Genomic DNA, 21,908 nt, shown 5'->3' with positions numbered 1-21,908 from the left:
GTGGGCTGGACCCTGGCCTCCCCCGCCCTCCTCGAGAGAATGGTCGTGTCCTCGGCGCTCTTTGCTTCCAGGCTGGCCGAGGCTGTTTGGGGTGCTCTCCGGAACCAGTGTCACTGGGCATCCGGGGACCGCCAGGCCAGCGGATTCCTGCTCCCCCCAGGTAAGCGCCCCGGCTGGGGGCCGAACCGGGAGTGTGCCCCGACCCTCCGAGGCATTGCCGCAGGGTTGGGGGGGTTTGCGAGTCCTTGCTAAGCAGTGCACGCTTGGGGGAGGGGCCAGACCCCACGCAGGAAGAGGGGGCCACGGAAACTTGCAGACTTAAAAAAAGCTTTGGACTGTAGAAGAACTGATGTTGGAGAGGGAGAGGGTCTTCTGGGTTGCATTTTTATCCATTAATCATAAAGATGCCTTTGGGGGAAGAGGAAGCCCCTCTCCACTCCCGCCTTCCCATCCAATGCATTGCCAAAGTGGGGTCTCTGAGTAGTAATGGAGCCCGGCGGGGTCCTCATAAAGGATAGAGACCTGCTTCTCCTGCCCTTCTCGGATTGCTTCTTTGTTTCCTTGTTTGTTAGCATGTAGCAACAGGCCTTTTCTGTCTGTCCCTCACTCCTGGCAGCTCCTAGTGATCGGCCTGGGCTTGGTGGCAGGTGCTGCCCGCAGGGGCTTAGATCCCACAACTGCACAGAAGGTGAAGGGAGGCAGTGTGTGCTACCCTTGGCTTACAGGGTATTTATTGGATCCTATTTGGCCTAGGGCACAGAGAAGGGGCCGGACTTGGTCAGAGGCACCCAATAGAAGGGGTAATCATAACCCAGAGGGCCTCTTGTGGACTCCCTGGGCCTGCCTTGTGATTTCAGATTCGGCAGCAGCAGCATGAAAACTTCAGTCGAGCTCACCATCCATGGGATTCAGGCCCTCCAGCTGCAACACAAAGGCCGAGGCGGTTACAGGGTCAAGTCCAGCACGTCCTACGTGGATGAAACTTTGTTCGGCAGGCCTTCAGGGGCTCGGCCAGCACCACCGGAGTTTGACCCTCCTTGGGCAGAGAAGGCCAGATCTGGAAAGACCGTGCCCCTGACCCCTAATTCTGAGGGTACAAAATGGAACCTGGATTCAGACCCAGCCAAAGGCAGCAGCAGTACCCTTCCTCAAACCCCCAGGAAGAAAAATAAATACAGGTAATGGCAGGATTGGGAACAGTGTCCAACAGAAAAAGACTTTAGAGGTCATTGAGTGTCCAGCCCCTTCATTTTGCAGATAGAGAAAACAAAAAGGTCAGACAAGGGAAGTGACTTGCTCGAGGTCACAGAACTAGTTTAATAGTTGAGTCAAATCAGCAAGCATTTATTAAGTGCCTGCAGTTAAGAAGACTGGAGTTCATATCCATCCCCAGACACTAGCAGTGTGACCCTGGGCAAGTCACTTGTCCCTGTTTGCTTCAGTTTCCTTCTCTGTCAAATGAGCTGGAGAAGGAAATGGCAAACTACCCCAGTATCTCTGCCAAGAAAACCTAGAGAGTCAGAACTGAAAATGACTAAACAACAACAAAAATGTGGCAAGTTATTGTGCTAAACTCTGGAAATACAAAGAAAGGCAAAAGACAGTCTCAAAGAAAACAGCTATGTAGAAAGAAGATAGGATAAAAGGGAGATAATTCCAAAGGAAAGGCACTAGCATTAAGGGGGATCAGGAAAGGCTTCTTGTAAAAGCTAAGATTTTTTTCTGAGACTTGAAGGAAGCCAAGAGGCAGAGATGAGGAGGGAGAGCACTCCTGGCAGGGGGGGCCAGCCGTGCAAACGCTAAGGCAGGAGATGGAGGGTATTGTGTGAGGAATAGCCAAGAGGCTGATACCACTGGAATGGGAAGGGAGGTCTAAGACTAGAAAGGTAGGAAGGGGCCATAATATGAAGGCCTTTTAATGCTAAATAAAGGATTTTCTATTTGATTCTCAAGTCCTTAGGGAACCACTGGAGTTTACTGAACACAGAAGGTGGATTATGTTGTTAGAACTGTGGAATGCCTGGGCTTGGAGGTGGATTTTAGCAAGACCTTTGCTGATCTTGTGCATCAGGTGGGAGAAATATGGTTTGAATAATCGACAGATGTGAAGCTGTTCAAACAGCTGTCCTCAAAGTTTGCCAATTAATGGGGGAGCCTCCAGGCTCCATTCTTGTCCTCTCCTGTTCAATATTTTTATCATTGATTTATCCGAGACAGCTAGGGGGTGCCATAGTACACAGAGCACTGTGCCTAGATTTAGGAAGTTCTGAGTTCAAATCCAGCCTCTGAAGCTTAGTAACGTGGCCTTGAGCAGGTACTTAACTTCTGTTTGCCTCCGGTATTCCCAGAGCAGGTGCTCAATACACATCCGTTGGCTTTATGTGGTGTGTTGTGTGTATGTTGTGTGGTGTGTTGTTCCAGGGGACATAATTAGGACCACTGGGTAGAAACCTATTCAATGTAAGGAAAAGTAGGCAGGCTTATCTTTCCCAATGTCCCCCGTCCTGGAAGAATGTCAGCTGAGGCAGCATAACCACCTAACAGACACAGAAGGGTAAATAAAGATGATTAATGAGTATGTTAGGGCTTGGGAAGGGGGTAGCCAGGTGGGGCAGTGGATAGAGTACTGGCCCTACAGTCAGAAGGACCTGAGTTCAAATCCAGCCTCCGACACTTACTAGCTATATGACCCTGGGCAAGTCACTTACCCACTCCCAAGGGGGGAAAAAGTCTTGAGACACTCTTGGCACACATTGTCCCATTTGATCCTCACAGTCACCCAGCACTTGGTGCCAGGCACATAGCTGGTGCTCAGTAATGATTATGGTAGGCGTTATGATCTCCATTTTACAGATGAGGAAACTGAGGCTCTACAATGTTGAATAATATGCCTGTGAGTTTCAGAGGTCAGATTTGAACTCCCAACCCCAAGGGCAGCCATGCTGACCCTCCAACTCCCAAGATTTTGTGATTCAGGGGGCCATTTACAGCATACTTGGCACTAATGGGAAAGTAGCCAGCTCTGGAGTCTGAGGCCCTGCTTCAAACCCTGTGGCTGATGTGTCCATTTCAATTCCTTAGCCTCCATTTGCTCATGAGTAAAAGGAGGTGGCTGTAGCTGGTGGCCTCTGGGGTCCCTTCCAGCTCCATATCTGGGACCCCCAGGTAGGACCCTTGTGAGCTGGAAGGTCCCAGTCTATGTGAAGGCACTCTCCTCAGCCAGGGTGCCAGGTGGGGAGTGAGCATTCTGTGTCTCTTCCTCTTCCATTCCCAATAGTCCTTTACTCACTGACTTTATCCAACAGGAGAGGTTCTAGAAGAGGCCGAGTTTGGGCTCCATGCCCATTCTTCCCCCCTCACTGTTCGTTTTCCATCCCTTCCTGTACCAGGCTCATCCGGCGCACGCCATCCTATTGTGATGAGACTCTCTTTGGCTCACAAGAGGAGGGGCCCACCTGGGAGGCACCGTGGATGAAGAAGGAAGATGCTGCAAAGCTCCGGCCCCTCCTTTGGACCCCACCATCAGTGCCCTGGGCCAGTCGCTCACCCCGTCCCAAGGAGACCCCACTGCGGGCCATTCACCCTGTGGCTTCCTCTGAACCAAAGAACAGGAGCAAGTCAGACATTTGGCAGAGACCCTTGGATGGGCCAAACTCCCCAGGCTCCCTCAAGAGGGGGTGCTCCCGGTCACTCACCCACCTGAATGCCTCCCCTGTGGGGCACTCCCTTGCCACCAGTCCCTCCCACCAGAGGGGACAGCGGCAGGCTCGGACTCAGACACCTTCAGTGACCTTCCAGAGCCCTCTGGTAACCCCCAGGGCTCATTCCATCAGCCTCTCAGAACCAGCTACTCCCCGGAAGTATCTGGCCACCCCCAAGCCAAAACCACCCTGGAAGTGACTTGCAACCCTTTCCTCAATGTCAGCCCTGGGAGCACAGACTGGGACAGGGGCATGAACTTGTGCCAGGCTTTCATTTTATCCCAGCCTAGAGAGCCCCGCTCATGGGAGTGGGGAGGGAAATTCCCAGTCCTTGAGAAGAGCCCCGACTCATTCACGTGTATACACATCACCTGTTCTAGGAGGGTCAGTGTGCAGACCCCGTCCTTTGGGAGTGATGGTCCTGTTCCTCCCACTTTGTTTCCTTGTCCATAACTGGAGGAGGTCACCATGCCACCCAATAAACTCTACTGTTGCCAACCCATAGAGAAGAAGATAGTCTTCTCTCTCTCCTTGCAGTGTTTTCAGTTCAGAATTCATTTCTGCCCATATTTGGGTTACATCAAGACAAGGGGTGACTCTTTTTACCAAAGCTTCTGGGGCACTGAGGCATTCCTGTCTACTTGGGGCCATGAAGTCTTTGGAGATAAGGTTTCTCCTAAGCCCTGGGTGTCACTGGCCTACACAGGCAGACCTCAACAAGGCATGGAGGGGGGGCCCTTAGTGCTGGAAGGCCCCAGGTTCTACCTCTGCCAGAATCATGGTGACAGTGTTAAGGGTGGGAAAGGAACTCGTTGGCTGTTTTGGCCAATGGATCCTGAGAAGAAAATGCTCTTTATGCCATGCCCCATAGGCTGTCCCATGCTGAGGGGGCCTGGGCTGCTCTGAGAACGGGGCCAATGAAGTCCAGAAAGGCCCTGGGCCTGTGATTAGGCCCCTCCTACTAAGATAAACAAGATTACAATGTGTTAGTCAAGGGTGTTTCTTCATGGGCCCTTAAAGTATTAAAATATATACGTGCAGATATATTTTGAGGCTCTCTATTTTGTTAGCATGAGTATTCCTTCCACAGCTGCAAAGTGGAACTCTTCTATGCCCAATGTAGGGGGTTCTTAACCTTCTGTGCCTTCTGGATCCCTCTGGCAACTTGTTCAGCCCATGGATCATCTCTCAGCATAATGTGGTTAAATGCATGAAATTACATACATAGGATTATGGAAGAAACCAATTCTATTGAAATACAGCTAATTAAAAAAACAAAACAAACAAGTTCAGGGAGCCTAGGTCAATCCCTGCCTTAGTGGAGTTTACAGAACATTATTAGAATTCCTTGAAAGAGTCTACTCTGAATTGTAGATAAAAAAGAAATTCAAGCCCCGGGGAACGGGCTCTGTGAGCTTAGTGGGGCTGGTCTGGGGATTGTGGACACACCAGCCAGCCAGGCTCTTGGAGCTTGTGGGACCAACTGGAACTTGCGCGTCCCCCTCCCCACCTCCACCCCTCCATACACGTGTGGTCCTTTCCATGCTGTGATGAGGCCTGCAGTGGAGGATATGTCCATATGTCTATGTACATGCAGTGTGTCTGTCCTGCCTGCATTCTCCCCTTTTTTTCTATGAGAGTTTAAGACTCTCATGGAGAAAGAGGGAATCCTTTTATGTCAGCAGCCAGGCCTGAGAGAATTGGGCCCAGCCCTCTTTTGGGGCTCTGCCTGAGCTTCAGAGGTTTGGGATCACTGCTGCTGCATCAGGACAGGGTGGCGAAGCGGGGGAATCTTGTATTGACTCTTCAAAGTGGAGTCGGGGTTGGTGAGAGGTGAGTCTGGGCCTCTCCCTTTGCCCAAAGACCTGCTCTGCTCCTTAAGGCATCAAAGGTTAAAGATGCCCAGGGTGGGGTCAAGGAGAAGGGACTTTATTGGTGTCAGTACAGAAACAGAAGGCCTGAAAGGGGACACCGTGTTTGGTGTGCACAGACTTTGGGTGGTCACTGGTCGGCAGAGTGCACAAGGGATCTGAAGGGCTTAGCCTGCACACTCCTCACCATCTGAGGACACGTGTGCACACACACACACACACACACACACCCAGAGCTGGGTCTGGGACAGGAAGAAGCATTTGTGGGATCTGACCTCTGTGTAACTGGTCATATCCACAGGTGCCCGTGTGGGTGGCACAAGGACAGCTGGGGAGGGCCAGAGCGAGCAGGAGGGTCCCGTGGGCAACGGCTTATTTCTTTCCCCGGCCCCTGCCTTTCTTCTTCTTCCTCTTGGACTTCAGCAAGGACCTGACCAAGTAGCCTTTCCAGAAAGCCTGGATGAGAGTGGCAGCCCGCACCATGAGGGCCAGCTCCTTCTCGGCCTCCAGCTTCTTCTTGGAGTTGATGAGCCTCTCCTCCCGGATCTGCACAAACTCCTGGATCAGGACCGTGTGCTTTTCCTTCAGCTCTGCCAGCTGGGCCTTCTCCTCAGTGTGGATCTCGGCTAGCTCTTCATATTCAGTCTGAAGGGAACCAGATAGTTTGGGGTCACTTGGTAAGTTTTCCTTATGGAAAACAGGAGGGATCCAGCTGCATCCCTCCTGTAATGGAAGTAGCACTGCAAGACCCCCAGCTTGGGCCAGTCCGAGTGCCCAGCACTTACTAGCTTATGACCCTGGGCAAGTCACTTCACCCTAATTGCCTGAGACAGAGAAAGAAAGAGACCCAGAGAGACGGAGAGGGATCATTGGTAACTTTGGTGAGAGCAGTTGGAACTCAGAGAGAGTTCAGAGAGAAAGGAGGGGAAGTGGAGGCACCTGTTAGGGATCGTCTTCTCGGACATTAGAGACAGGAGGAAATAGGGTGACAGCAGGGATGGATGGATCAAGTGAGGGTTTCTTGAGGATTGTGGAGATATGGGCATGATTTCAGGCAGGAGGGAAGCAGCTGGTAGAGCTCAAACGGACAAGGACTACTGTATAGATGGTGAGGGCCTCAGTTTCCCCTTCTTTGCAGTCTGAATTGTGCTGATTAGATCAACCATTGTACTTCTGCCTAACTGCCCACCTGAGCAAAGCCAAATGAATGAAAAATGTCTGCTGTCTAGACCATGATATACAGATGCGTGAAGAGCTGACAGCTGGTCCCTCAGGACCTCCATCTGTGGCAGACATTGGAGCATAACTGAATAGGGAGAGAAGCCAGTCAGATTGCCCAGAGCTGTTAATGACCAAAGAAGCTTCTCCTGGAGATAAGAGGCCCTGCTCTTATCTTTGGTGGTGGTGTTCATCTTTGGAGTCATGGAATACCACCACCTCCTCCCCCAAATTAAGGTTGCAGGTTGTTCAAGAGAGAAGAGGCCCATGGTGGGTGTAAATGGGCCAGCAGCCATTCGCCTCAGAACTACAGGGGTAGCCTCAAGAATGTCTGAGAGACCTGACCACAAAAGGGGGCGGGCTGGCCTTGTAGCATGATGTATGGCTGTAGGCTCTTACTATCCACACAATGTCTGGAGACCTAGAGAAAGGCCCTCCCTCAGGCTGTTGGCTGGAGGATAGAGGAGAGGAACCGAGTGGCACGGGGTAAGGGGTGGGTGGGTCTTTATTTGCACTGCTGAACCCCACCCCACTCCAGGCCTGGAAGAATCCCCAGGGCCGAACCACAGAAGACATTTAGCTGTTTGGCCAGTGCTGAATGATGGCACTGTGAGAATTAGTGGAAGGAGCTGGGAATATTTGGCTGCAGAAGAAAAGACTGGGGGAACCTAAATTCTTAAAGGAAGGAAGAGACATTAGGTTTGTTGGGCAGGACAAAACAATGGCTACAAGTGGCACAATTTCATCTGAATGTCACAGTAAAGCCCCTGATAACAAGAGCCATCCCAGAGAGGCTCATTTCACACCCTCCAATGGTGGGGATTTGGGGGTTGGGCCTGGATGGCCTCCACTGGGGACACTGTAGGAAGGATTAGTGACCTGGTAGAGACCGGCCCAAGTGGCCTGTGAGGTCCTCCATTTGTGCCCTTCTCAGAAGTGGTGCTGACACCCCCCTTGCCCATCCCACTCTGCCCTTTCCTTCCCAGGGCAGTAGACAGATGATGAAAGTGAATAAAGATTAGGAGTCAAGGAGAACAGTCAACCTAGCAGGGATGGGTAATGAGGAGGACTTGGAGAGGATAATTTCTGTGGCCCTCACCTCCACATAATCTCCCAGGGCCATGACAGTAGCAAAGGAAGCCAGAACCTAGAAGGCTTAGCTACAACAGACCTGCCATGAGAACACAATCCAGCCAACAAGGCCATCCGAGGTCCCACAGTTATGACACTTCCAGAGCCAGGACTGAGCCCAGTTCTCCAGATTCCACAGCTATTGCTTTTCCCATTGTCTCCTGTTCCCTCCCAATTTGTGAGTTTCCTTCAGAACTGAGGCCTGGCCTGAAGAATAAGGTAAATAACCTGAGACCTTTCTATGGAAAGAGAAGGAGAGAAGCTTTATGTCAGAGATCCCCACCTGCTTTTCTCCCATCTCGGTATCATATTTCTGGATCCAGTTTTCTATTTCTGTCTCTAGTTTGTATTTCTTCTGAAAAACAGGGGAAAAAAAGCCAGAAAGAAATGATTTAATCTTGGCCGCAGAGATATCAACAGAGCGTTGGAGACCTTCATCCACAGGATCAGGAGCCATTGTTGCATTCACTGGGTCCCTTCTGCAGCTACCAAGTCTGGGCACTTCTCTCAATCTGCTGCCTTAGGCCTCCCAGGGCCTCGGTTTCCCTTATCTAAGAAATGATCTTTCCCATTTTTCACAGGCCTGACATGAAAATAAAACTGTCACCTTTCCTGAGTCCTGAAAGCCTAGACAGATGCTGTATAAAAAGAAGGTGCCATTAAAGGGGCCAAGACAAAAACCTCCTGAGTTCTGATAAGATCTGAAAGCCTGCTGTGGAGCCTCAAATACTGGCATGTGGCCATGGAAGGGACTCTGCTGAAGGGAGTGCCACAGGGCTTCAGATCTGCAGGAGGGAAGAAAGGCCCTTGGGTTCTGTGAGACCATGGGTCAGAACAGGCCAACAGGGTGCCTAGAACTGTGGCCTGGAGGGTCCCCCCTCCCTAATCTTTGAATAATCAGAGCCCTGTATCTATTTTGTATCAGCTAAATTCTTCCCAGAGATGATGGGGCAGTGCCAATATGAAGACACCCCATGTTGGTGGGAGTCCTTCCCACTCGGTGATTGCCAGTGCTGTGTGTGTGTGTGTGTGTGTGTGTGTGTCTGGGTGCACCCCCCTTCCAGTCTTCCTTCTCCCACTGGTACCTTTCTGAGTGTCTGTTCACTGTCCCGGTTCTCCTCAATGATGTTGTGGTACTGGGTCCTGAGGACATGGATGTCCTGCTGGATCTTGGCGACTCGGCCCTGGGAGGCCCGCAGCTCAGCCTTCTGCTGCTTCTCTGCCTCCTGCTTGGTGCGCAGCAGGTGATTCTCTGAGAATTTGAGCACCTGGTGCAGGTGACTTTTCAGTTCCTTGATCACAAAGTTCTCCTTCTCCATCTGGACCAGGGGAAAGGAGAGAAGGCGCCATCAGCCCCCCTCCACTGGGGAGGCCGGGAATACTCTCCATTGAAAGGCACCACAATCCATATGGGTGGCGTTACCCAGATGGCAGAGGCATTTGATTAAGGGCCAGCGAAGCATGAAAGAATTAAATGAATTAAAATCTACCATCCCATCTTGTAAGAGCTTTGCCCTCTGGCCCTCCCCCTGGGTCCCCCACAAACCAGGAGTCATAGTTAAATTTGGAGAATTTTGGACCTTGTTTAGCATCTTATCAATGCTTAATAAAGGCTTATCATTCAGAATTAAACCGGCAATCTGAATGTAGCAGATGCTGTGGCTGGTTCAGCTACCATTGCTGCTTATGTTTCCAGGGAGCCCTTGGGCATGCCCACTGGCTCTCAGGCCCCCAGCAGCCTACCTCAGCATCCCTGGCTTTGAGAGTGGATGACAGCTGTGCCTCAAGATCCTGGATCATGTCGTAGTTCTTCTTCTCCTGGAGGTGGATCTCTTCCATGAACGTGTTCTTTTCCTTCTCCTCCATGGGGCTGGTGAGTAGTTTCTCAAACACAAAGCCCCTGAATTCAATCAAATGTTGGAGAAAAACACTGGCCTCTTCGCTCCTCCCCATGATCTGGGTGCGAAGGATCTCCCCGGCCTGGAGGTTGAGCAGGAAGATTCTCAGGGTGTTCCGGGCAGAGCCTTTCACCTCTTCTTTGAGGAGCATGAGGCTGTGCTTATGTTCATCCAAGAGGAGCTGCAGGTGGGGGTTCCTTGATTCTGCCAGCTCCTCCTCCTCTTCTCTCACCAGGTTCTCCATCTCCAGGAGGGTGTTGCAGAAATCCTCATGGTCTTGGATAGCTCTGATGATGTCATCCTCCAACAGCCCCTCCAAATTCTCCGGGTTGTAAGCAGCTGCTGAGAGCAGGGTCACCAGCTCCACCTTTCGGATGGTTTCATCCAGGACAGAGATGATCCTTTTGGTCTCGATGGTGGTGAGTTTGGTCCGAGCAGGGTCCATCTGGTTGGTGGACGTGCATGATGATAAGGCCTTTTTGGAAGCTGGGCTCGTGGCCAGCCTCAGCCTGTTACTGGTGCTGATCTCGGAGCCCTGGTAGAGGGGGGCCACGATCACTTCTGTAGCCATACTGGACAGAGGGACCTTTTCCTAAAATTAGTTGTGGTTTCAGGAGCACTTGGGTCTCATCCTTTACTTGAAGGCTTTTCAGGTTAGGCAGAGTTTCCACTCCAACTCTGTGAACTCTGAAAACAGGAAGAAGGAATGGTAAGCAGAGAGACATCCTTAAGGTTGGTGTAATGGAAATGCAAATTTAATGATCTTCCCTGCCCCTAGGCCATTTGATAGGCTTAAGAGACTCTAAGAACCTTCCTTGATTTGAAAATATACTCTGCCCCCTAATAGGCTGAATGTGGTCACATGGAGTCTGTGGCAGGAGGCTTGGTTTTCAGGAATGCCCACATCTTGATGCTGTGTGATTGGGCAGTGGGTTAAGAGGGTGGTTACATTCTCTGACCCAGGAGAAGGCTATATAATCCCTGATGAGAGGCTTTGCTTTGGGGCTCACTTTGAGAAGTGTTGTGTGATTTGACCAGATGAGTCTCTGGGCAGCTGTTAAGAGCCCCCCGGCTTTGAAAACCCAGATGTTGATGCTTCCCTCTCTGGTAACTGTGATTTGGTATGGATGTAATGATTGGACAGTTTGGAAGCCTGTCTGCTTGATTTCTCTGTCTTGTAAGTTCTGTCTGTATACTCTGAAGTTCGGGGTGCTGACCTTTATCCCCTGAACTAGGTCAACAATATATGTTTGATTGATTAAAGTAAGTTTGTTAACCCATTTTGAGTTGCTTTCCTTTAGAAAAGCAGATCTAAGAACTTGTGTTGGCAGCCACCTTCGGGATGGTGGGGTGCTTGCCACTACAGATGGCAACAACTCCAAGCTATGACCCAAGGCTTAGGGCTCTTCAGCCATGTTCAAATCTCACTCTTGAATCTTTAAGGGAAAGCACCAGTTGGCCCTGCCAGAGCCTCCGGATGACTGGGGAGCTTCTGCTGCCCAGTGTTGGGGTATGACTTGGGAGCTCGAATGGAAGGGCCTGGCCTGTTTCCATTGATTTTAATAAAATGTGAGATGGATGACTATGAAGTAATTTTTAATATTGTTTTGGAAAGGCTACAGTAGCCATCAGAAATCAGTGGCTTATGATTGATTAAAAGACATCTGAATTTTGACCTATATATAAATAGGTGCATGGGCAACTATGTGGTGCACTGGATAGAGTGTCAGGCATTGTGATAGTAATGGCAATTAAAGATTCCCCTGTATTGGCTTGGTTTTCAAATTGATTGTGTTAAAACCCAGAGTTTCTTAATCCCACCTGTGGGATGGACTTTTTGATGTGAAAAGAAAGTCCTGAACTGGGAGGAGCTGGTGACGTAGATTTGGAGAGATAAGAGAGAGGTGGAAGATCTTTTTGGAAGCAGCACCTCATGGAGAGAGAGAGAGACTAAGAGAATTGCTGGTGGCCGCTTTGAATTGCCCTGGACTTTTGAGACCTGCCCCCTGAGCTGCCAAGGACTGAGGAGACATGGCTGTTTTGCTGGTACTTTGTCTGTCTGTTTTGATGTTATTTTGCCAGATTTGTCCACTGGTGAAAGACAGTCCTTTTGTTGAAAAAGTCCTGGAACCTGGCTGTTCACTAAGAAGCCCTGAGACTGTCCTGCAGACAGAGTGAATACTGTCCACTGGTGAAGGACAGTGCTGTTGTTGCAGGGGTCTGGAGACTGTCCTGCAGACAGAGTGAATACTGTCCACTGGTGAAGGACAGTGCTGTTGTTGCAGGGGTCTGGGGGCCTTTCTGTTGGTTCAGAAGCCCTGAAGAAGGATTTTCTTGTTGTATGTTTACAGAAATACTGGGAGAGGGCTTTGCTAATGTGTTCAGGGGTTCTAGGACTGTTCTACAGACAGAGGATAAATTCATGAAGGGATTGGCAATGTATCTTATGGCCTTGCTAAGCCTTGTCTCCCCAGGAACTAAGATTGCTGAGAACTTGCCTCTTGTCCAGATGAAGAAAAGACCTCCATTTGGGTATTAAGTGCTGTGTTTAAACTTGATGTAACTCTGGGGTAGATTCAATTGTGATCCAGGGGTGGGGAACTTTTGACCTTGTGTTTGGAAACTAATCTCCATTTGAGAAGAGGGGCTTTGTGGTGGGCTTAATTAAGGTATAGCCTAGGGGTGGAGAAGTATTTAGAACAGACTTTGTAATTGATTGAATGATTGGAAGGTCCTGGGGTGGGGTAGTACTTGGAGATTATTTAATCACACTTAGTAAATGCTGTATTTGGAATGATGTCATGTTTTTATCTTCTCTGTTCTTGGTTGGTCACTGAATAAAATGGAGAGCACCTATGTTGGTATTTTGAACCTTGGGAAGTTGCCTTTGCTTGGCATTACATTACAGGCATGGAGTCAGTCTCCCTGAGTTCAAATCTAGCTTCAGACGCTTCCTAGCTGTGTGACCCTGGGCAAGTCAGTAAACCCTGTTTGCCTCAGTTTCCTCATCTCTAAAATGAGCTGAAGGAAATGGCAAACCGCTCCAGTATCTTTGCCAAGAGAACCCTAAATGGGGTCACGAAAAGTTGGACATGCATGACTAAAAACAATTGAACAACAAATAGATGTGTGTATGTCTGTGTGTATACAGACATACACACATATATACAGGACACATATAGACATACATGTAGGCATCTGAATTTTTATGTGTACATATAGATACTTACATACAGAAATATGCATATATGTGTGTCTCACTTTAAAGAAACTGGCATACAAAAATTGTAACTTACCAAAAACCACAAAAATGAGGTCATGTTATATGACATTTCAAAAGGATTCCTTGCTTTAAGAAGGGAATCAAAACAGCTAATTCTCATGAAATAATAGGATTTACTAAACATTTAATTTATATATAACTTTGGGGAACTCACTGGACATTGTAAAGTTAGCGCCTTCCTTTCTTCCTTCTTTCCTTCATTCTTTCCATCAACAAGTATTAACTGAACCTCTACTACATGCCTAGCACCACAGTGGGTGCTGGTGCAGAATACAAAATAAAAAAAAACCCAAACCAGGTCAGAGAGCTTCAAGATTGAGGCTGGAGTCATACATGTATTAGGTGCCACAGTGTAACAAGCAAGCAAGGTGGGATTTTTGTTGTTTTCTTTCTGGAGCTCAGTTTTCCAAGCTCAGGCCTGTGAAAGACATCTGAAGGATTGATCTCCTCTGAACCCTGATTCAGGGTTCACAGTTGTGCCGAGTCACGTAGGTTTCATGCCTACCGGCCCTGAGCCAGTCAGGGGCTGAGTCTTTGTTATATATTCTGGGAGGTTGGCATTTTGCTTTGGGGGTTTCACTTATGAGAAGGATCTTTTGATTTCCTGGTCAAGACTCTTAAGTAGCTGTATGTTCAGAGCCCCCAAACTGCTTAGATGTCTGTGTTCTCTCGATCTAGTGAAGGATGTAAAGTGTATAGCAATATTGCTTTACTCAAACAGTTGAAGCCCTCTTTGTTGGTCTTTGTGCTAATTTCTCTGCTTCTATTTTCTATACTCACTTTTTTTCTCTGTAATTAAAGTAGAATTGTTAACCTCTTTAAAGCTGTCTTTCCTTTATAAAGCAGATCAAAAGAACCAGTGCTAGCAGGCCATCCTGGGTGTGCCAGGGAGCCTGCTATTACAACAGGAGAGATAAATGTGAGAAAGAATAGGGAGGGAAGGCTTTATACAGGACATGGAAGCTTGGTATACAAACAGGATTTTGTTTGTCCAGGGCAGTGTCCAACGTCAAAATAATGACAAAGCAAGAAATCACAACTGGAACTGAAAAGGGCCTCAGGGGCTGTGCACCCCCAAATCTTCGTTTTATAGATGAAGACATGGCGAGGCCCAGGGAAGTGACATGGCTCGGCTATGGTCACAAAAGGTAGTAAATTATTTGAACCCAGGTCCTCTGACTCCAAAGAGCACCTTTGTCACATACTTAAAATAACAAAACATGCAGTGTCCCCTCTATTACTAAGGGGGCTTAGTGCCTAGAACATCAGGGTTGGCAGAAACCTTAGAGCAGGGGTCAGATTCAGATAGAAACAGGGCTCACTAAACTGTACATAAGGGTTCCTGTTATTAGCACTACCCATGTTTTACTGCATTTCTATTTATTTTGTTAAATATTTTCCAATTATATTTTGATCTGCTTCAGGACATACCTGGGAGTTTTTGGACTTCAAGTGGCCTGCTTACATCTGCCTACATCTGTGCCTTTAGAAAAGGGAATGTCAGAACTGGGAGGGCCCTTAGAACAGGGAATGTCAGAGCTGGAGGGTCTTAGAATAGGGAATGTCAGAGCTGGGAGGGCCCTTAGAACAGGCAATGTCAGGGCTAGGAGGGGCCTTAGAACAGGGAATGTCAGAGCTGGGAGGGGCCTTGGAACAGGCAATGTCAGGGCTAGGAGGGGCCTTAGAACAGGGAATATCAGAGCTGGGAGGGCCCTTAGAACAGGTAACATCAGAGCTGGAAGGGCCCTTAGAACAGGGAATGTCAGAGCTGGGAGAATGTTTAGAAATTGTCTAATCCAACTCTGTTTAACAGATGAGGAAAATGAGGCTTAGAGATGATAAGGTTTCATGGCAAGTATATTCAATGTCATTTCAGGACTTTCCCTGAAGTTTCCTACAGATTCCAGTCCCCTCCCCCAAGTGAAGCCCAGAAGTCAACAGTCCTATGTTGTATTTCTATTTCAGCTGATAAATGCAGAAGCAAATTTGTAGATTGTGCTTCCTCTGAGTGGTCTGTTTTCAACTTGGTGTGTAATTTGTTTCTTGAACTAAGGACAGACTATACTTGGGATATCTGGAGAACACTGAGGAGACCCATTTGGCTGAAGCAGAGAACTGGTATAGGAGACAAATGATGTTAGGTATGACAGAAATCTTCATCCTGGTTCTAACCGGAATTTGATTTCACCCCACTCTGGCCACACAGCCCAGCACTGGGCCTTTCCTACACTGCCATGACATCTCTTCACCCTCGAATCTCACACCACTTCTGGTTATTTCTCACACTGGAAGAACCCTTTAGCCCCAAGGCCTTGCCTTCTGATTGGTTGGTCTCACCCAGGTCCTCTAATTTAAGAAGAAGGCCCAGGCCAAAGATGTGTTCAACCTTCCACTGGTTGTCCTGCTGACTCTCCTCCATCTCAACCTTCTTTTACCAGGCCCTTGGATAGGTTCTTTCTATAACTACCCCCCACCCCCCAGCTCCCTTTGATAGGTGGTCTTCCCCTCTTAGTATGTAAGCTCCTCAAAGGGAATATTTTCTTTCTCCTTCTATTAGTATTCCAGAGTTTAGCACAGAGCCTGACTTATAGTAAGGCTTAATAAATGCCGGCTGCTTGACTGACTGATTTTCTTTATAGACTATAAGAAGTCTAAGTGAATTGGCAATATAAGTCCACTTCTGACTAAGGAGGGAAGTATTTAGTGGGAACAAGGACATAGCACATAAAATTGGAAAGAAAGCTAGCTCTGGAGTCAAAAGATTTGGGTTCAAATTATGCCTCTGATGCTTACTACCTGAGTGACATGGGCAAGTCATTCCACCTGCCTAGGCCTTAGTTTCCTCACTAGTAAGAAGAGAGGAATGGACTAGATGACTCCTAATGTCCTTTTCCACTCTAGATTAAGGATGGTATGATCTTGTTTGGTACACAGAAAAGGTTGATAAAAACAAGGATGTACTGGGTTAAAGTCACCATATACTCGTTTGAAATTAGGGTTAACAATCAAGAAAGAACAGTTTTACAGACACATGTTCCATCCTTTACAATCATTTATATTTTGGTTTTACCTTGCATTCTCATTTTTTTCCCATTTTCTTTTCCTAGGCTCACCTTTTGAACGCTTGTCAAAGGAAGTTAAAATGCACATTTAAAAAATAAGTCCCAGAAAGATGATGTCCTGCTAAAGAAAGGAGGAAAATATTAAATTAAAAATTAAATGTCAACATCTTGGTTGGTCAGCATTCAACATACAGGGTGCCAGGTATTAGAAACCACATCTTCTGATTGCCTTGTCCAATGCTCTAGTCCTGGACACTTTCAGTCAGTCATAAAAATGCCATGGCTAGAAGAGAATCTTAGAACATGATAGTCTATGTTTTTGGAATTCTGTGTTCTACTCAAAATTTTTTTTTAATGAAGGTTAAAATTTGTCTTTGCATGTAATTGGAAAAAATGAATATTATTAAGAAATGAATTCTATGTTCTAGAACCTTAGGACACAGAATCACAAAGAATGGGGATGATCCTTACAGCAAAGAACACCAGAGCTGGAAGGACTTTAGAACATAGAATGTACGAGATGAGAGTTCTGAGAGCAAAGATGTCAGAGCTGGACCAGACCTTAGAATGTGTATTGTCAGGGATGGAAGGGCATGTTACATCATGTCAGAGCTGGAAAGGTCCTAGTAGACCATCTGGTCTCATCTATCCATTGTATAGAGAACAAAATCTGAGGCTGCAGAAAGTAAGCAATCAGCCCTAGGTCACACGGAGACTGTCAGAGAGAGGAACAGGACCCAGGTTCATTGATCCCCAGTCCAAGGTTCTTCCTATGATACTCCTGTTGTCCTTTCTTTTCTCATGGGCAGTCAGCAGGGCAAGGACCCAAAGCCAGAACTTCAAGTCTGTATCGCTGTATGTGAAGATGATATACTCATGTAAAGTTCATCCAGGAACCAAAGAGGAGGGAATCTGGTCAAGATCAGAAGAGGCAGAATCAGAAGGGATATTATCACTAGAGGATGTTTAGATATCACCTGACCAGAAAGAAGCAAATGTGGAGTTTGGGAAACACCTCCCATGCCTGGCACACAGGCTGGACAGGTGAGTAATATGAGGCTTCAATTATGCACAGATCTCCTGGAGTCTCTAAACACTGAAGGCTGAACACCTAAACATTTGACTTGCATTTGTGATAATTTTCCAAGAGTGGCTGGAGGAGTGAACAAAAGCAAATTCTGTACTAGATCTGGTTCTCACCAATACGGAGAGCTGTGAAGTCATGGGAGCCTTGAGGAGAAGAGGCCACTCCACCTTATGAGTTTATACCAGAGTATAAAAGGAAAGCAGAAAGAAAAAAAAAGGAATAGTCTAACAGATTTAGGGGGAAGACAGAAGTGTTCAGAGGATGGATCTAAAATTCTGTCAACTAAGAGATAGCTGACTTGCTTAAATCTTACATGGCTTCTGTCTTCTCTGCCAAGAGCGATGATCTCTGATCTGGAAAGGGCAGAACGAAAATGGCAAACAGGAGTTGAAACCCAAGATGAATAGAGGGATAGTGAGAGTATACCTAGTTGTTCTCTATGTCTCCAAGTTATCTAGCCAAAAGAACCACATCCTTGGGTACCTGAAGCACTACCGTGTTTCCCCGATAATAAGACAGTCTTATTAATTTTTTTGGACAGAAAAACACCAGAGGGCTTATTTTCAGGGGAGGGCTTATTTTAATGAACATTGACAGCAATTTCAATAAACAGGTAAATGTGAACAAAAAAATGTACCTTTATTCAATAAGCAAATCACTGGTGAAGAACAGGATGACGCACTCACTGCTGCAGCTCTGATTGGATGCAGCTCGGAGCATGGCGTGCGTTTCATGGGGGGGGGGAGGAACGGTGCATACAGAGGGTACCATGATGTAGCGTGTAGCGCAGGGGATCACCTTCACTACAGTAGCAATCTCAATAGGGCTTATTTTAGAGGAATCTTACACAGTAAGGGGAGGGCTTATTTTCGGGATAGGTCTTATTATCGGGGAAACACGGTAGTATATATGACTGTTGGGTGACTGCTAATAATCTTGGAAAGTTCTTAGAGAACAGGGGAGGTACTGACGGATTAGATTCGGGGAAAATGCCACCCAAAGTTTTCTGAAAGGGAAGAGAATGGAATTTGCAAAGTGCCCTCTAGAAGTTTGACTTTGATTTCCCACAAAATTCTAGGGCTTATTATTAAATAATAAATACCTGGGGGCAGCTAGTTGGTGCAGTGCACAGAGTGCTTGACCTGAAGTCAGGAAGACTCATCTTTGTGAGTTTCAATCTGGCCTCAGCCACAGTGTTGATTGACTTTGATAGACCTAGCCCTTTCATCGATGTAAGGACCTAAAACAATTTCAAAGGACACACAATGGAAAATGCCAGCCACATTCAGAGAAAGAACTATGGAGCCTGAATGCAGTAATGCAAATTATTTTCTTCTTTTGTTTTGTTTTTTTTCTTTCTCATGGTTCTTCCCATTCATTCTAATTATTCTATACAACATGACTAATGTGAAAATATGTTTAATAGGAATGTATTTTAGAGCCTATCTCCGATTGCATGTCATCTTGGGAAGGGGAGAGAGAAGAGAGGGGGAGAAAATTTAAAACTTATGGAAGTGAATGTTAGAAACTAAAAATAAATGAATTAATAATATGGCCTCAGATACTAGCTCTGTGACCCTGGGCAAGTCATTTGACCCTGTTTGCCTCAGTTTCCTCATCTGTAAAATGAGCTGGAGAAGAAAATGGCAAACCTTTCTAGGATCTTTGCCAAGAAAAGGCCAAATGGGGTCACAAAGAGTCAGACAGAACTGAAACAACTGAATAACAACTAATAAATACCTAGAAAAAGAAAGTAATGACCATAAAAAGCCAGTATGGATTATCAAGACCAGTTAATGTTGGATTCATTTAAAAAAATTATGATTATCATTAGACTAGTAGTTCAGTGGCAGAGATTTTATAAGAAATCACTTAATTAAAATCATGCTATTTTTGTGGAAAAGATGGAGAGATGCAGCTAGGTGAAAGAACAATTAAGTGGATTCAAAATATGTTAACTACATTTTAATGGTTCAATGACAATCTCAAAGGAGGTCTCTAGTAGAGAACTATGGGGATCAGTCCTTAGCCCAGTGTTGCTTAGCAGTTTTGTCAGTAACTTGTATAAAAGCACATGGATGGCACACTTATCTAATTTATAGGTGATATGAAGCTCTGAGAGATGGTTTAAATGACGTCAACTTTTATTTATTTATTGATTTTTGTTTGTTTTGGAGGGCAATTGAGGTTAAGTGACTTGCCCAAGGTCACATGGCTAGTTTTTTGTGTTAAGTGTCTGAGGCCGGATTTGAACTCAGGTCCTCCTGACTCCAGGGCCCGCTCCATTCACTGCGACACCTAGCCACCCCCTTGAGGTCAAATTTTAAAAAGATCTTATGAGGCCAGGTCATTTGGCCGAATCAAAAAGATGAAATTCAATGGGGATAAAAATAAAGACTTACACTTGGGTTAAAAAAATAATCTTCAGAAGTACAAGATGGTGGCAATAATATATCTAACTAGCAGCTTATTTTTAAAAGCTCTGGGGTTGTTGTGTCTTCAGTGTATAACATGAGGCAAGAAGATGACGTGAAGAAGTATGCTGGTAAATGTTTAGCAACTGGTATGGAGGGAGTATGCACACATATTTTAAAGATTAATATACATTATTAACACTTTTTTAAGTCTAGACAATCAACAAAACAACAAATCAAGCCCTGATTTGTATCAGTTGCCTAATTTCTGAGGTATAAATGCTCACACTGAAATTTTAGCTAGCTAGAGCTGTTTTTAACACACTCCTGGATATGGCAGGCAAAAAAAGCTAACTTGATTTCAGGTTGTATTAAGAGAGGTTTGACTTCAAGGAATAAGGAAGTGATAGTCCCTCTTTAATTTGCTCTAGTCAGACCAAATTTATCTAGTTCTTAGCACCACCTTTTAAGACAGACATTGATAAGTTGTAAAGTGCTCAGGGGCAGCTAGGTGGTACAGTGGATATAGTGGACAGACTCTAAGCCTAGAGTCAGGAAGACTTTTCTCCCTGAGTTCAAATCCAGCCTAATACACTTACTAGTTGTGTGACCTTGGGCAAGTCAACTAAGCCTGTTTGCCTAGGTTTCCCCATCTGTAAAATGAGGTGGAGAAGGCAATGGCAAACCACTACAGTATTCCTGCCAAGAAAACCCCAAATGGGGTCGGGGAGAGTCGAACTCAACTAAAAACAGCTAAGCAACAACAATAAAGCTTTACCAACATCATGACCTTGTGGATTGGGCTGTTCACAGGGTTTTCTTGGCAAAGATACTGGAGGAGTTCCACTGTTTCCTTCTCCAGTGCATTAAGGCAAACAGTGGTTAAGTGACTTGTAAGTGTCTGAGGTCACATTTGAATTCAAGTCTTCCTGACTCCAGGTCCAGCCTTCCATCCATTGAGCCATCTAGCTTGGCACATAGTATTTAGTAAATATTTACTGATGAGCAGATTGAGCTCAGGGCAAGATCCAGTAGGTGGAGTCGGAGTCTACATAATTGCGAAGCTCTCAAATCAAAATCAGATTCAATGGATGGTCAGAGCATATTTGTGGAGCTAGGCGCCAGGAGACTCCTAGATCAGTCTCTGCTTTGCCCTTTAACTGGACCTCTTTGGGCTTCACTTTTCCCTTCTGTATTTGGGCTAGATGGCCTCTGAGACCCCTTCTAGCTCATACACTCATGTATGATCCTGGGTTCACATCCTGACTTTTCCTGCTTGGGTCTCAATGTCCTCATTTGTAAAATTAGGGGGTTGGATTGGATGGTTTCTGGGCTCCCTTTCAGATATGGACTCTATGGTTCAATGACCAAGGGAGTGAAGGGATAAGAAAGGTTCCTGAACCGGCATCCTCCTCGTTCTCCGCGGACTAGCCAGGGCATATGCTCATGCGGAGGCAGGGGGATGGACTACATGACCTTCAGTCGAACGAAAGTTCCGCCCCCGTCCACTTTATCTTCCAAAGAGCAGAATTTGTTCTCCGTTACCTTGTCCTCTCCCCCACGATCCCAGATCATCCCCCCACTTACCGGCCCTCGCAGCTTCGGGGCTTCCCTCCCCTTCAACTACTCCTTTCTCATCCTCCGGCTTGGCGGCGTAGCTAGGCTACTGGTAAACAACTAAACCAGACCAGCCACATCCGGGGCGGGAATTCCATAACCTTAGATTGATTTTACCCGTCGCCACTCAACGTCCATGTTTCCCAGTTTGCCACGCCCCTTTACCTTACAGGCTCCAGCCAATTGGGAACTCCGTGAGTTCGACGATTCCCGACAGCCAATAGAAAGAGCCAAAACAGATGCGAGAAGACACGCGGAGAGAGCGGGAGGCGGAGAAGGGGAGGAGACTTGCAAGGAGGAGCATGCTAGAGGCGGGGAAAAGAGCAAGGAATTTCCAATAAGAACCCCCGCAAGGCCTCCGGAAGAACTAATGAAAGGCGAGGGGACTCCACCACTCCTTGAGGCTTCAAGGGGCAGGGCAAATGGAAGGGCGTTTCTTAGAGCCAATCAAAGGATAGGCTACTACCCCAAAGGGTAGCCGAACCAACCAATAAAATTTGGATCTTTAGACATCGTTTTCCCCCTCGAGGATGCAGAGGGCGGGAAAAAGAGAAAAGTCCAATCAGAGCATGGCAGACTGGGAAGGGGGCGGAGGCTCACTTCGTTCCCTGGAGAACGGAAGGAAA

General features: G+C 46.9%; 2 protein-coding genes across 9 annotated transcripts; one reads left to right on the top strand and one right to left on the bottom strand.

Annotated features, from left to right (window-relative positions):
- Nucleotides 1-24: 24 nt before the first annotated feature.
- RITA1 (RBPJ interacting and tubulin associated 1) lies at nucleotides 25-4,213 on the top strand. 2 transcript variants are annotated; one of them, XM_069081655.1, is made up of 3 exons: nucleotides 25-160; nucleotides 858-1,178; nucleotides 3,390-4,213. In XM_069081655.1, exons 2-3 carry the CDS (start codon nucleotides 874-876, stop codon nucleotides 3,898-3,900), a joined length of 816 nt encoding a protein of 271 aa, XP_068937756.1. In that variant the 5' UTR covers nucleotides 25-160; nucleotides 858-873; the 3' UTR covers nucleotides 3,901-4,213. The 2 variants fall into 2 exon arrangements, with proteins under 2 accessions (XP_068937756.1, XP_068937755.1); XM_069081654.1 differs by having other exon boundaries at nucleotides 36-160; nucleotides 816-1,178.
- A 718-nt stretch (nucleotides 4,214-4,931) lies between these two features.
- Nucleotides 4,932-21,766, bottom strand: IQCD (IQ motif containing D). Of its 7 annotated transcripts, XM_069081646.1 has the most exons (7): nucleotides 21,253-21,441; nucleotides 18,354-18,491; nucleotides 16,216-16,285; nucleotides 9,665-10,506; nucleotides 9,007-9,240; nucleotides 8,205-8,276; nucleotides 4,932-6,217 (listed from the first exon to the last, which is right to left on the bottom strand). In XM_069081646.1, the coding sequence occupies exons 4-7, from the start codon at nucleotides 10,388-10,390 to the stop codon at nucleotides 5,945-5,947; spliced, it is 1,305 nt and encodes a 434-aa protein (XP_068937747.1). In that variant the 5' UTR covers nucleotides 10,391-10,506; nucleotides 16,216-16,285; nucleotides 18,354-18,491; nucleotides 21,253-21,441; the 3' UTR covers nucleotides 4,932-5,944. The 7 variants fall into 7 exon arrangements, with proteins under 7 accessions (XP_068937747.1, XP_068937749.1, XP_068937748.1 ...); XM_069081648.1 differs by lacking the exons at nucleotides 18,354-18,491; nucleotides 21,253-21,441 and adding an exon at nucleotides 21,448-21,766; XM_069081647.1 differs by lacking the exon at nucleotides 18,354-18,491.
- Between the last annotated feature and the right edge of the window lie 142 nt (nucleotides 21,767-21,908).

This window comes from Petaurus breviceps, unplaced genomic scaffold (genome assembly GCF_028583685.1).
Source record: "Petaurus breviceps papuanus isolate PSGF00001 unplaced genomic scaffold, PetGlider_PUasm1.0 99, whole genome shotgun sequence".
In the NCBI taxonomy this organism is placed as follows: Eukaryota; Metazoa; Chordata; class Mammalia; order Diprotodontia; family Petauridae; genus Petaurus; species Petaurus breviceps.
The sequence above is the reverse complement of the archived record's forward strand: the minus strand, read 5'-3'. Positions and strand labels throughout refer to the sequence as shown.